Raw genomic sequence first — 15,146 nt, 5'->3', positions numbered from 1 at the left:
TTTGTTAATGCAAACGTTGCCATATTGGATTAGCTCATTACCTCCTGGGGTGTACCAACACACCGGTTTAACACCTATGGAGCTGTATCAAGGTGACCCTTAGCTCTGTTCAGTAATTTATCTAATCAGCGGTTCAGTAATTTACTTAAGGTTGAAAAGGCAGAGGAGTTACTTCGTGACCTTTGTATCTGTCAGTTCACACTCCAAAGTGTGATTTTTATTGCCCACTTTTTGTGAGGTTGCATAATGATAACACTGCCTCCTTCTTACAATTCATTACCTGCACATGTCTTTAATGAATTCCAGCAATTATGTATTCTATGAACTCCCTCTCTGTTGCCTTAAGAAGTCTGCCTTTGTATTGATTTTTAATTCACTGCCCTTTAGCTTTATTGATGAACCTAAATATTTCGAAATACAGAAACACAGATTGTACTGCCCAAGTATAGATGAACCTTAGAGCAGAGCCTGAGAGCACTCTTGTGCCAAATTTATTCAGACACAATAAACAAGTGTAACCCACACAGACTACAAAGGCTGGGCTTCTCAATTGCACTAAAATATCTTAATGCATAAAAATGCGTTGTTTCGAAAAACTAATCCTATTTCTCTAGTTCTTCACCATAGAACTCACAAAATAATTGTTTTCCAGACCTTGTTAAGATTCAGTGTGCCACCAGTTGTACAAGTGTCATTAATCAGAAAGCTGGTGTATCTACCTGGACAAATTTTCTATACTTTATTAAATGAAGTGCAGCTCAAGAAGGGAATAGAAGTTTGCTGTAATGATGAAACATATATTAGAAATGCAGAGATGAAAGCAGTATTTTGTGCTTCGTGGCCTCCTTTGCAGTTTACACATGCCTAAATCTATAGTCTAGGCACATCTCAAATCTCGTAGATGTTCCTGGAATGCATCCATCTGAAGCCCAGCAGCACCTGCTGCTGGCTATGACACTGCTGTCATCCTAGGGCTCAGCATAGATACCCAGGAGATCTAGTGTCCCCTTTTGACTGTCAGGTAGTGGGATATGCCATATGAGCACCAGCTATACTTGAGAAAATGTATTCCTCACAGTGTAAAGTGTTAATCATGGGTGTTTATCTACTTGTATCCCACCAAGTACAAAAGCCTTGTAAGAAGACAAAATTCTGTTGCTTTGCTATGATGCATAGTTGCCCAAAAAGTAGTTGTGGACACCATCCAATTGCACTTTGCTGTCTGAGTAAAGGAAGTCAGCTTTGAGCAAGAGCATTTGATCTTGTAGCAAGTCATCTGCATTCACTGGGAGGGCAAAGCAGAACTGTGTAGATTCAGAGGTCTTGCAACTATGTCAAGATATTGCTCAGAGTACTTCAGTATCTTGGGGAGACTCAGACTGTTGAGCTGGATTCAGTGCTGCTTAGCAGACAGGACACAAATCAGGTTTCATCCTGTTATTCTGTTCATTGTGATAAAGATGTTAGACTGGAATAAACAGAAAGGAAAGTTACCTTTTGAGAAGTAAAGAGAAGGAATCCCTACCCAAGCTTTTACAAAACAGCAGTTTTACTTGGAATTATTGTAATTGTGTTACTTTGCCTCTCTATTCTAGCCTTACCCTGTGTGTACATACAGGTGATGGGGCACGGGAGAGGAGTGCATACATCCTGGTTCTGCCTTGTCGGTCAGCCCCATTCAGCTTGAAGCTTGGGAAATGCTATGTAAACTACAGGTTCTAAATTTTTCTTAAGCTTTATTCCTTTCAATTCAGGTATATTACGTTAAGATGAGGAATGTCTTTGGTAAGAGAGCGCCTGTTACAAAGTGCACTGCTATCTCCTGCCTGTGCTCACACCACTGACTCAGTAATATGAGGGGTTTTGCTCTTTAATTTTGAGAGTGCAGATGGCTGCTGTAACCACAAAGATGCTTACATGGGCAATGGTGCCACAGTGCTATTTCTGAGTATCTCAGAGACCACAGGCAGTCTGGCATTGATGTAGTGTGGTATGTCCTTTAAGACCTTCATTTTCATTCAGTCATGCTCCCACTGTCCCATTGTGGCTGGCCCCAGTGGTTTTGCTGTGATCAGCATTAGCACCTCATTTCCTCCTGCCCTCTAAACCTGCCCTCAAAGTCCCATAAAATCCATCTCATCTCTGGTGTTCAAGAAGCATTTCTGGACACACTGAAGAACTGTCTTGTGAGAAGAGCAAATCTCAAGCACAGCTTCAAGCCAGCTAAGGGACAGTATTAGCTCAATACAAGCCCTGTGAAAGTGGGTTCCATCTCTCTCCATCTTCTTCCCCTTTTGTCTTCTGCATCCCATCCTTCCCATTTCTATCTCTTATTGCTCATGCACTGAAGCTGAGCAGCTCTTCTCTCATCTGCATTGATTTGATTTGTCTTGTGACAGCAATGGGGACTGACGTCCTTAGCAGTGGGATAACTGTTAGTTGGCTGTGCCTATCACTGCTGTCATAAGGGGGAACTGCTTGGGCTATTGCAAGGACTGAACATATGTTCCTATTAGATTTTATGTACTGCCTCTCACAAATGATTGTGAATTAAAGGATTCCTGCCTGTGTATGTAGGTAATGGTTAGGATAATGATGAAAGCAGTATTTGCAGCACTGTACAAGGCAGGAAATTTTCTCTTTGAGCTGAACTTGCACTGACTGGCTTACTAACTGTATTTGCCTCTTAAGAGGTTTCTCTGTTGTGCAGTCAGCAGGTGGCTGAGTCTTTGCAGCAGAAGTTCCTAGTTCTCTTCCTGCATGTCTGTCTCACTGTATTCCCTTCCTGCTGTTCTAAATCCCCTGTATTATTACTGTAATTACTTATTTTTATAGTTTTAGGGGCTGGAGATCTGCAGCAATAGTGTCACATCAAGCTGTGAATGGTGAGCAGACATGGGTTTGTAAAATAAGAGTATGTTTCTACCAAAGGAAGATAATGATCAGATATTAATAGTGACCTCAGTTTGTCTCTGCATCATTTTACAAGTGTTTGTTAAAGTTTTGATAGCAACTAAATTTCCCATCCGTTGTTTCATCTTGTTGTGCCAGGTGCTATTGGTAGCATTAGTTTTCTGCTGAGATGGAAGATGCAGATGGGCAGGTGATGGGACAGAATTGGAAGCAAGGAAGTGGGAATGGTCATGGAGCTTCAACCTTGCTATTTTAATAGTGTGCTTTCTAGAGATGAGGGGGGAGGCAGCAGGTGAGCAAACAACATGGGAGCACTGGGAATAAAAGGAATTGGATAGGCTGACATGAAGATTAAATTGGACAAGAAAATGATGTCTAGACATTTACTTGCAATAGTTGACTTAACTAGTGTTCAGAGTAGTGATAGACAGCTCATGCCCTGCTCAGCACCTGTTCTTGGCCAATTCTGCAGAAAGCTCATCTGCTTTGGAGAGAGTCCACTCTTCCATCACTCTTCAGGGGCAAGAAAGGCTGCTGCAGACTGAGACTCGGGAGAAAAGGTTGCTGTCACAGGCATCTCCCTTTATTGAAATCTAACATGAGGAGAAAAAAGGTTTTCCTTGCTCCATCTTCTTTGCTTACACATTTAGCTCTTCAAGCCTTAGCTCTTCAGAAGCAAACTGGTTTGTCAGCCATTTTGTTTGACTGTTTTAGCTAGCAGATCTACATTTTGCCTTTCTGATTACAGATGAACTCTATATATGAAGTGGTAGGTCTGCTTTTAAGCTTTGATCGACTGAGTTGCTATGTATAGGCATTTTCTGACTTTAGGTTAAGGAGAGGGGTATAGGAGTTCTGTGACTCCAAATTATATTTGAAAATTTTAAAATGTTGCTTGAAGGAGGACAAGTGTGACTTGCTTCCTTCAGTATTCTAGGTGACACTGGCAAGGAGCCTCCAAAAACCAATTTAGAATAGTAACTCAAAGTAAATTTGCTGTTGTCTGCTGTAATGCATGTCTGGGAAAGAATAAAGCTTTTCTGTGGTCAAAATACAGAGCTTAGTGTAAGGGTGAAAAAATTTCCACCGTTCAGTTATCAGTGTATCTTAGCCATCTTGTATGTGAAAGAAAAAGTGGTTTTCTCCTATATTATGGTTTTAAATCCAGCTTTGTCACTAGTCCCAAGAAAGCATGTGTGTTCCTAAAGAACATCATCAGTGGCATTCAGACTCTTAATTCCCTTCAGACTCTTTGAAAATCTCAGTTGAATACAAAGGCATTTTGCCAAGCCTTTTACATCTTGCTTTTGAAAGGTGCTTCCACAACGAATGACTTTTTGGTTGGGGATTTTATTCCTGAGGATTCAGATAATTCTGCATTGTGTGAGCTACGCATGCTGAAACCTCCATTTCAGAATTGGCATAGCCTCTGTAGAGTAACAGGTTACGTGTGCATCTCTCCTATGCATGACCTTTTAAAAAGCAACCAAGCATCCAGCCCACTGTTAGTGCCTCACATCAATTATAAAGACTGTATTTTTTTTCTTTTCTTTTTTTTTTTTTTTTTTTTTTTACTTTACTGCTGAAAGCCTGTTTGTATTCTGTATCCCTAACTAAACCTACAGAAAAAGAGATACAACTTAAGCAACTTACTTTGCAGAATAAGGTACAATCAATTTTCTAGAGTAATGATACATACGAGCTTTTGTTCTGGTTTGGAAATACCACAACAATCATTTGACCTCTTTTTACAATTATCTCTGTAGTGACAAATGAAGCCAAGCCAGAAAAATGTTTGTGGGGTTTGTGAGAGTGCCAGAGACTCCCAGTGAGCTTCCTGTTTCTGCCTGAGATAGCTGACAGGTCCCATTGAGCTGCGTGTATTTCTGCTGTGTGGTTATCTTTCATATTATGATTTCTTTTAAGATGATAATTGTCTTAGCTATTTAAAAAAACGAAGTTGAGATGTTGTTTGAATTTATCTTCATTAATTAGGTCTGCAACAAAGTAGTACCCGGAAGAGAGCTGTTTTATCTGTTACTAAGCTTGCATTTGAGCATGCTGTTTAGTGCCAGCAAATTCATTCTGCAGTTAATTGAAAAGAAACACTGTGAAAGTATTATTTTAATTAATGAGAAACTAAAAATGAATACAAATGAAAAGTACTCCAGGATGTTCCAATAGAATGAGGTTTTACACTGTAGAGTTTTTCAAGGACTTCTCGTGAGCAGTTTGGACTCGTAGCTGGTGGGTGGGCTGACACCATGCAGGATTGTACGCATCATGCTGTGTACTTCTGCTGCTCTCTTTGTTTTATGGCTGCACAGGTCCTGAATTGAAGGAGGCTGCTCAAAAAGAAAACAGTTTGATTTCATTGTAATGGAGATCATGAAGACAAAAACGCTCTGTTTGTTGGAGAGAACTTTTGTAGAGCAGTTTTATATCTCAGCTAGAGAGTAAGTTCAGGAAACTGTGCATCAGGCTGGGGAAACAGAGTTTCAGGATCTATCTGCATTTTCTGCCAGAAATTCTGAGTTTCTTGCTTGTATTTGCTCCAGGAATACCTCTGGTTGTTTCTGACATTCACACACACTCACACAGAACCCATTTCTTCTTTTCAGCATTTGTACTCTAACTCATCCAGTGAATGGGGTTTCCATACAAGTAGCAGGTCAAGAATAGGTACTAGGATGTCATTTTGAGAACCCTATTGGAAGTGATATAGTTGTTTTTGGAATGGTAGAGTATCTTCCAGCATGGAAGTCATACAGGCCTTAGGCTGTGCCAGATTTTTCCATTCTATTAAAAGAAAAACTGCTAAGGAAAGCAGCATATCAACAGTCCTCAAAAAAGGTTTAATACCAAGCAACTGTGTATCCTTTGAAACCATCCTCGGTTGGTTAAGGTTTGTAGGGGTGGATCTTTTTTTTTCTTGTTTTTTTTTGTTTGTTTGTTTCTTTTTGTCATTCATTTTAATGACAAAATGTCCTTTCAGTAAAGTAAGAAGAACTAAGTGCCTCCACTTGGAAAATCAATAGCAAATCTCAAATCCCATCAGCAAACACACAAGAGGCTGCTGTTTCTCAAATCCCTTTTATTTTCACCTTTAATGAGGTAGAAAGTCATTCAATTGATATATTGTGTCCTGGCCTTTTCCCAGTAATTGACCTAGACTGCTGGGCTGAGCCTTAATAAATTTGTTGTTTGAAGGGAGGGAGGGAAAAGGATAGGACCCATGAGTTGGGTTTAGACTAGTTTTATAGCTCTAGATTCCCTCATTAGTAATTTCAAGTATCCTTCTTGGCTGAACAAGTTTGTTGTCCTGGCATGAAACTGACCAAATAAAGCTGATTTGACATCTAGAATGTAGTTTTGCTATTACTGAAATTGCTATGTATACAGGGCAACATTTAGGGTATCTGATAGTGCAGTGAGGACCCTTGTCCTTTCTGATGACAGCTATTTATGGCTCACAGAATCATAGTTGTGGTTTGAAAGGACCTTGGAGATGATTGTGTTCCAACCTTCCTGCCATGGACAAGGACACCTCCCAGTAGACTGAGTTGCTCTGAGCCCCATCTAACCTGGTCTTGAACACCTCCAGGAAGGGGGGGAAGGGGGTACCCACAACCTCTCTGAGTAACATGTTCCAGTGTCTCACCATCCTCATGGTAAAGAATTTCTTCCTCATATCTTGTCTAGATCTCTTTAAACTTGATTCATAGTTAGGGCAAGAAAAAACAATAGGCTTTTCCCATACTTAAAGGTATCCACATTTCAGGGTAAAGGACTGTTTATAGAAGAATCCAGTTTTGCCTTGTGTTTTCATTCAGCTGTCTGACTGCATTGCCATTACTGCCTTCCTCCTACCCTTGAGCTCTGGTCTTTCTGTGTGGTTCCAGTTGTGTGACTGCAAGGTTTCTGGATCAAATCAAAAGTGATTTGCTTGTCATGGTTAACCTTGTTTGACAATGTTAAACAATGAGAACCAAAAAAGAGACGTTTCTGCTGTTCTTCACCAGTAGGTACTGCTACTTTCCAGAAATGTTGCTGTCAACAACAAGCACTACAAGTGCCTTTCCACAGGAAATGAAGTGCTGTAAAACCAAAGTCTTTAGTGTAAGCTTCTGGATGGTAAGTCCATATGAAAGCCAAGCTAGATGTGTTTATATACCAGTGCAGAGACCACAAGAGCATAGCGTAATTTCACTAGGTATGTTTTTTCAAAAACGTATTTATAAGCAAATCACTTAAATAACTTAGATTCCTTTGAATGTTATACATTCTGTTTTGAAGATCTTTTGTAAGCCATGCTTGTTTGAATACAGAATACAAGAGTAGCATTTAATCCGACTTTTCTGCTTTAAAATAAGCAACACCTGCATTGCAAAATATTTATGTAGGTACAATTAAGTGCTGAATTGACAGTGTACTTTCAAGTGTTCATATACACAGGTGGAACTAGGAAGATACTTAATGCTGCTAGGAGCTGCTGCAGTATTGGAAGTATATAGAGGGGATTTTCACTTTCAAGTGTCTCTAGACATCAGTGAATTGATCCTATCATTCTTTAAAAAAAAAAAACAATGCATAAAAGGCAATTTCAGAACATAACATTGTTTCACACCTCCTGCTCTGAAAGCTTCCAGCAGCTAGGTTTGTTTCATGTTTGTTCTGGGTGTAAAAACCTTAAATGACTGAGTACCTGTGGCCAGCATGCTTGAGGAATTGGGTGCCAGACACCAGCAGATGAGCTGGAGATAAGTCGAAAAGAGAGCTGTTTTTCTCATTCTGTGAATACTTTAGCAAGAATAGTCCTCCTGAGTCCCATGGGTTAGTCTGACCACTGGGTTATGCTTCCATTGTTTATCTGGTTCATTTTCTGCCATTCAGAATTGAATGATGCAGGTTTTTTGTGTATGTATTCCCAGTCTCAGAATAAAGGCAAACAGGAGGCTTTCATTGCCGTCATAAAACAGTATGTAAATACCTACAGTCTGTGTGCATTTGTATGCCAAAAAAAATCCCCAAAAGAATCTTAGTAAAACTGAAGTGCTTCTAAAATAAGGAAATACTACAATTCAAGTAACCAATGTAGCACTAATTTAGTTTTTCTGAAATGCCTAATGGCAAGAATTTAATAATTACATTAGAAATATGCTAATATTCCAGTAATAATGGCAATCCCATCACATGTCATGTATCAGAAAAAAGATGTTTTATGTTCCCCCATCAGGCTTCTGCCACTCTTGCTGGTGGAAAACTAAAGCAACAGTAGCATGAGGTGTTAATGCAAACAGAAATAAGACATGCATTTTCACGTGATAGATACACAGATACATAGATACATGTTCATGGGAAAGGTATTTGTGAATTGTTGAGGCTCCTATTTTAGATTTGTTTCCATGCTTTAGAGATGGAGGTGTTGCTTTGTTTTGTTTGTGGGAGAGGGAGTGGGGTTTTTGTTGTTTTTTTTTTGGTTTCTTTGTTCCATGGGTAAAAATGTTTCTTCTACCTCATCTTCATAAATTTGAATGCTGCTCTGCTTTTCAGCACCAATCTTCTTGTACCATCGCTCATACCTTCCGTGTTGTTGGTTTTGTTTTCCTTCATCCTGTCAGAGTTTGGGAAGAAACAGGAAACTCTGTTTGTGTTTTTGATGCTGAAGCCAGGTGGGGAATCTGCATTTGTACAGAAAACCCTGGCTGGGCTGGTATAGGTCTCTGGCTGCAGGCTGCTCACCCTGAGCACCCTATTTAAACATCTTTGCTAAGGAGAACGTAGCTGTAGTTTATTTTAAAGGCTTACAAGTTATTCTCGGAAAGCAATTTCTCTGCCACATTGCAGTTCCTCACTGTAGGTCTTCTAAAATAAAATAGTTTTTTCTTTCAATTTTAAAGAGGAGCAAAAGGGTGTGTTTTTCTGTGACTTTCTTCTGGGAAACGTCTGAACTAGTGAGATTGGAACAGTGCAGCCAGAGGCGTGCTTCTGTTATGTCAGAGTCTCTGGGATTTGAATGATTTCTGTTTTGGTGCTAGAAATAGACTTATCCTATGCATGCTTGCCTTTTAAAAAAACTCTCAGCATCAGGTCCTTGGAGCTTGCTGCTGCTGACATTCCCTGCCAACAATCAACTCAACGGGGTAAACAGTTTAATAAGGGAAATTCTGCTTAGTTAAAGTTGTTATTCATGCTGTTGTATGCCTTTCTAAGTATGTAAGGCTAAATATCACATTGCCCTTTTACAGAAAACCATAATTTTGGCCTTTCTCTGTTCCCCGAGCCATTTATTGTTTGCCTGGCAGACAGGTCTTGCAGAGGGCATAAACAGTTGGTCTGGGTTTAAAAAGTAACTTCCTGACCAGAGTACATTATTCACAGTGAAATCAACAGATGTCCTTAGATAATAAACCTCTGAGTCAGAGAAAGGGCAGCCTTAATTATTTGGAAGTAATTTAATGTTCCTGTCACTCTTACCTGTGTTTGTTCTTCCTTCTTGCAGTGCTGCACTGCATTTATTTTGTACGTGGTCATTTCTGTGTCTTTTCTGCCTGAATTCTTCAGCTTCACCATTTCCTTAGAGTCTCAAAATTCTTTTGTCTTACAGAGTGAAAATGCCTGTTGTTAACTTCGAATTTTTTAAGGTTTTTTGAAGTCATTTCAGTACTGATTCTCCTTGGGGAGCTACTGAATTTACTTTTTTTTTTTTTTTAAATACTCCAAGGTGTTCATTTAAAAGGAACTACTGGACTGTAAATGAGGAGTTGTACTTGTGGGAGTATTCAAAAAGAAGAAAGTTTTAGTGATGAGTATGTTCTAGGAATACAAGTCCATATTCTCTCCTGTCTTTCCAGCAGAGTCTTGTGTATCTCCCTGTGTCTTATTTTTACTTGTGTAACATCAAAGTAGGTTTTCTTCTGCTCATCTTCGATTACTTGCATTCTGTGAAATGTATGAAAAAATAAAATAACAATATAGATGTCACCTGCCAGTCTCTATTAGTTCAATGAAACAAGTGGTAATGTCAATAAATTTGGTTGACAAGGAACTGCACTAAATTAGCAGGGTAAAATATATTTGGCTGTTCTAGTTACAGATCTGTCCTCAGCTTGACCAGTTCAGTGATAACCTGCTTAGGAGAGAGACTGTACAAAGTTATAATAATACTTAATTTGTTCCATAAGTGCATTTTGAAATTTATTACCCTGAAGTTTCAAGTAAAATCAATTGTATTTCATAGACATTATTGCATTTATGGAAGGACAAGACTGAGGCAGCTGTAGTGGCCTTTGTTTACTTCACTACATGTTTTTCCGGTTCTGCCTTCCTGAGGTTTTCCTATATGTAAGGCCTCCATTCTGTTCTGTGTTGGTACAGAAATGTACAGTGATGTACAACTGTGTGTAGTGCTGTTAACAAGAAGCTCAATGATTTGAATTGTGCAGTAGATTGATGAGTTGGAAGTAGGCTATTAAGTTATGCTATGAAGAAGAATCCCGATCTGGGGACTGGAACATGTTGGTAGTTTCTAGACGATGTTTAATCCTGTGTTCTTATTTCACTGGTGTAGTGATGTAATTTTCAACATATCTGAAGTCAAAGGAACTTTGACTTCTTCCAGAGGTTTCTAAAAAGGAAAAATGTCTTTGTGATTTTTCTGAATCCAGTCCGATCAGGTTAAGTGGCACCCTTGAGTGGAAGGCCAGATCCAGTCTGTGCTTGCCTTTGCCATGCTCAAAACGCACTGTACTTCGTGATTTTGATGGCCTGTAAATTTTGTGGTGATGTTTCTGAATTTATTTAAAAGTAAACTGTTGGTGTTTTAGAGAATCAGGAAAAGGGTACGGTAAACAGGAGTGAATACATATAGATATCTTAGAGTTCATTCTACCTGTTTCTATCTATCTGCTGGTCAAACTGATGCGAGAAACAGTATGTTTTTGTGCTCGTTTAAAATTAATCTGAATGAAGGCTTCTTAAAATAAGAAAAAGGTGTCGGTAGATAATTAGTCAGTTCTTGGAGCTCAAGGAATGTAGTGGTGTTTTTAGCATATGCCACCTGCTGGACTTCAGGCCTATTCAATCTAACAACAGGAGACTCATTAATAACCATTATCAGATTAATTCAGACTCAAAATTCATCTTAGCAGCATTATTTTAACTTGAGGATTACTCTGTGCTTTTATTACTCTCTTGTCAAGCTTTCTTTTTCTCTACCTCTGCCCTGTGGCATGCATTATAGGGAGAAACGGAGCAAGAGAGCTTCTAGTTGGCAATAAGGGCAAGGAGATCATTTGTTAGTTACTGTTCAGGCAATGCAGGCTCAATGCAGGGAAAATTAGCTTTAATTTATTGCCAATTAAAATAATTTGCGTTGTGAGAAGTGAAAAGATGAGTGCTAAAACAACACTGAGGAGACCTGCTCCTCCTCCACTGACCTTGGTGCTCTTCCTGCTCCTTTTGATCCCTCAGGGGTCAGCCCTGACCTCTGCTCACAGCAGCCCCCACCCCACTGCCAGCATCTCACCTACCCAGCCAGCACTCATGGAAATGGATCTAAAAGCTTAGCATTTTCAGGGCTCCCACCATTTATTCATACAACCAGTGGTTTAATGTTTTATACCATCTGCATTGATGTGATTTCTGTCTGTCAGCAATCTAGCAGATCAGCGTTTGCAGTAGTTTTGTGTGTGCTGAGTAAATCTCCATGCAGTGTCTGCCTGCAGGTCAAGACACTTTGCTCATCTCTGATAAAATTTGGAGTCAAATGTGTGCTGTTGGGCTACCCAGCATGCACATCACACAAGTACTGATTAGTCACTGCCAAAGGCTGAGAGAAATGGCTCTTTCTCCATCCTCCTCACTGCAGCCACAGGTATGACTTTCTCTCCTCTTTGCAGCTGTTGATATTTACAAAGTTTACAGGACCTTTTATCACCTTGCAGTTTCTCTTACTCTCAAGTTTAAAAGTGAATTAATTTAAAATTGATGGAGAGGAGGATCAAGTAGATATGTGGAAGACAGGGTCAATGCATCAGCCTCATCTGAAGAAACCAGACTGATTTGATGTACTTTATTTATTTTGACCTTAGGTTACATCATGCCAAGTCTGTGTTTTGGACTCTGCCCATAAGTAGTATTTCACACTCATTTTTACTTTTTTTTTTTGTGTGTGTGTGGAAAACTTCACAACCCAATTTCTACTGATGTATTTTAAATCACAAAGATCTTCTTTAGCTTCTTGGTCTTCTTTCAGATATCCTTTGCCTTTTCTTTAGTATAGATCTTGGTTAAGAATATGTGAAGTTTTCAGAGGAGGCTACCTCAGTACATCCAATTTACTCACCTTAGTGACATTCTGGAGCAATTTTGTTTGTTTGGATTAATACTCATGTTTAGTGATAAAATAATTTTATTTGCAAATGTATGCCTCCAAAGGCCACAAAGTATACTGTTAAACAGAAAAAAGTACATTGACTGTTGCATTTGCTTTGATGTTGTATTTCCAAGTGATACAGTGTACTTGGAAGTGGAAACAGAGGACTTGCCCATTTTAAATCATTCATGCTTTAAAAGGAGGGTTTTAGTCTTCAGAAAAACTGGTCAGATTCAACTTCAGCCATTTTTTCCCCGTGTAATGTCATTGCAACAGGACATAAGATGTTCTTCTACAGTGCTTTTCCTAACAGGCAATGTCTAACATCTGTGAAGCTCCATAAAGGCCTTTTTTATGAGCCATGTAATACTGTAGCATTGTGTGCCTGGCACAGGATTCATCATAGAGGTTAAAAGAGTGCTTTAGACAACAGGACAAGAAACTTCTTCTTTCAAATCTACCCACCACTTGTGATGGAGTAGAGGAACGAGTGAGCTGATGGATGTTACTCCACTGCAGTAAAGAGGCAGTGCACAGTCTTCCCCAGAGTACTGCATTCTTTCTTGACACACCTAGGGAAGTGCATTCCTCTATCCTTGTAGGGCCTCCAACCTGATATATGCAACCAAATAAAGTGGAAGAAAATCGTTTCTGCCCTAGAGCATAGTAACCTCACTGTATGTCGTTTCTTCTTTCTTTCATCTGCCAGGATGCTTTTTCATGTTTGCCCTCACCCTGCCTCCTTGGCAAGAAGTATACCATTAGTTTGGAATCACTGTAACCTTGTGTGACTGACAAGGCCAGAACTGTTTAATGTTGTCTCCATTTAGGGAAGCTCCAGTCTGACACTTGCTGAAAGCATAGCTCATAGGGAAGAAAATCAGGATGCTTCTATGGTGAGGAAGTCGTGCTTTAATGGGGCTGCATCAGCACTTCTAGTGCATTAATATTTTTATTGGACTGTATACTGAAGTACTGGGAAGTGAGTGCATTAGTGTGGATCAGCATTTCTGAGCTATGGTTGTGTTTTATAGAGGTTATCAACAAGACACTGCATTTGAAAGCTCTGTTGATCTGGATCAGCAATTCAGTGCATTAGAGAGTCATGCAAATGCCTTGGCCCTAGGATCCAGGAAGAATAGGGATGTGTTGTTGCGTGTGGCTAATCCAAGTATTATTATTACTAGCCTTTGGCTTAAAGCTGAAGTTCAGAACTCAATGGATATTGATTATCTGATGAAAAATTTCTTGTTCTTAAGTTTGTTTTTTAATGAAAACGGGGGAACAAACATCAGTGAGTAATTATTTTTGCCTTTGAAATTTAATTTAGCAAAAAGAGACTCCTTTGGAGAAAAGTAAAACATATATTTAAATAGCAGCAGTAAAAATCCATTCCGTTTTTACGGATTGTATGTGGCACAGTATCAATGGGAAGCAGAACTAAAAAATTCAAGAAGGATTTTTCCATTATAGTGAAGCAGCTTTGTAGACCTGATTTAGCCTCTGGGCTTCCATGTCTTGTCCCCGTTCCTCCTTCTGATTGCCCATCTCAAAGCCTGTCAGGGACCATCAAGCAACCCTTTTCTTCAAGGCACTTGCTTTTTTGTATGCCTCAGCTCCTCCTGACCTGACAAGTTTTCCATATATCCCTGTGGAGCAAGCCTAGGGGTGAAGGAGGTGCCTGGAACTTTAGAAAGATATTGGTCAAAATGCCAGTTTTGTTGTCATTCCCTATACAGTATAACAACATTGGAGCTCTGAGAAAAAGAATGAATGGAGATTAGGGGAAGTTCGGCACTGGTTTAGGAAGGGAGAAAGGGATAAAGCAGCACAGGTAAAGTGAGTGGAAGATACTTCAAGTAAAGTGGAACAGGTAATTGTTAAGGTCTAAAATGAAGAACAAGTGAGGTAGGTCTAGGGTCTCACCTCTCTTGTGTTGAAGGAAAGATGCGTAAAGAAGCAAAATCTCAGAAAATAACAGTGTAGGGAAGGAAACAGAGCTGAATCCTATCTAGAAAGGTCGCAGAGAGTCTGGAAACAAATATAAGGGTGTTATGTTGTCATAATTTTTTCCCATTTCAGAGATTAGGGTGAAAAGCAGTCAGATAGAAATGGGTACTTGAGTCTGAGAGAAACTGAAGTTGTTTCTGATGTCCTCTATAAGGAGTACAGTGCATTGACCCAACTGTAGGGATCTAGGGATGAATGGTACTGAATTCTGTTCTCAGGTACGAACATGAAGGTCCCAGTAATGGGGATATTTTTGTTCATAACAAACATTGTTTACAGATTTTATAGAAGTACAGCATTTTTTTTTCTCCTTTTGCTAAAGACTTTGACATATTTGGTCCCAGTGAGTACCACACTGACAGAATGCAATGTGCAAAAGAGGAAAGTCCACTAAGGGTTAGTGCTAAAGATCCTTCAGTGTTTGCATATTTATCCAAAGAAGAGAGACCACACTTTGCAATATCAGTACAGTTTTTCAACACAGGAAAGAAACAACAAAACAAACCCTTCTGTTTTTAATTTTATTTCTTCTTTTTCAGTCAACTTTAAGGTAACACTGAATCCTGTGATTTCTTCATAATATCCATAGAATTCTACCTACATCCCATTTCAGCTTGTTTTAATTTAAACGTGTTCTCAGTATTTGCATTGGTTCTCTGCATCAACTCTCTTCTTTAACAGCTGCCTACTATGTTACACCCATCTTTCCTTTCAAAACTCAGTCAAAACCGAAGTATGTTGGCTTGCAGTTTGTCCATATTCCCATCCTATAGACAGGTGGGAAAGCTTTAATTCTTTTAAAACTTGAAGTTCTTTTGATGCTGATGAAATGAAATGGCATTAAACT

The 15,146-nt window shown here is 39.3% G+C and overlaps 2 protein-coding genes across 18 annotated transcripts in view; one reads left to right on the top strand and one right to left on the bottom strand.

Annotated features, from left to right (window-relative positions):
• Positions 1-15,146, bottom strand: part of CHID1 (chitinase domain containing 1) — a 262,547-nt gene that overhangs the window by 25,970 nt on the left and 221,431 nt on the right. The window contains exon 11 of the mRNA XM_085548316.1: positions 1-15,146. This exon is cut by the window's left edge and continues 25,970 nt beyond it. Within this exon, the coding sequence (XP_085404442.1) occupies positions 15,140-15,146 (7 nt within the window). The 3' untranslated portion in view covers positions 1-15,139.
• TSPAN4 (tetraspanin 4) overlaps positions 1-15,146 on the top strand; it is a 380,904-nt gene that overhangs the window by 251,017 nt on the left and 114,741 nt on the right. The gene's annotated exons all lie outside the window — the stretch shown is intronic.

The sequence above is a fragment of the Coturnix japonica genome, chromosome 5 (assembly GCF_054131305.1).
Source record: "Coturnix japonica strain WE chromosome 5, WE-NBRP24, whole genome shotgun sequence".
Taxonomy (NCBI): Eukaryota; Metazoa; Chordata; class Aves; order Galliformes; family Phasianidae; genus Coturnix; species Coturnix japonica.
Note: the sequence above shows the minus strand (reverse complement) of the source record. Positions and strands in the feature narration are given on the sequence as shown.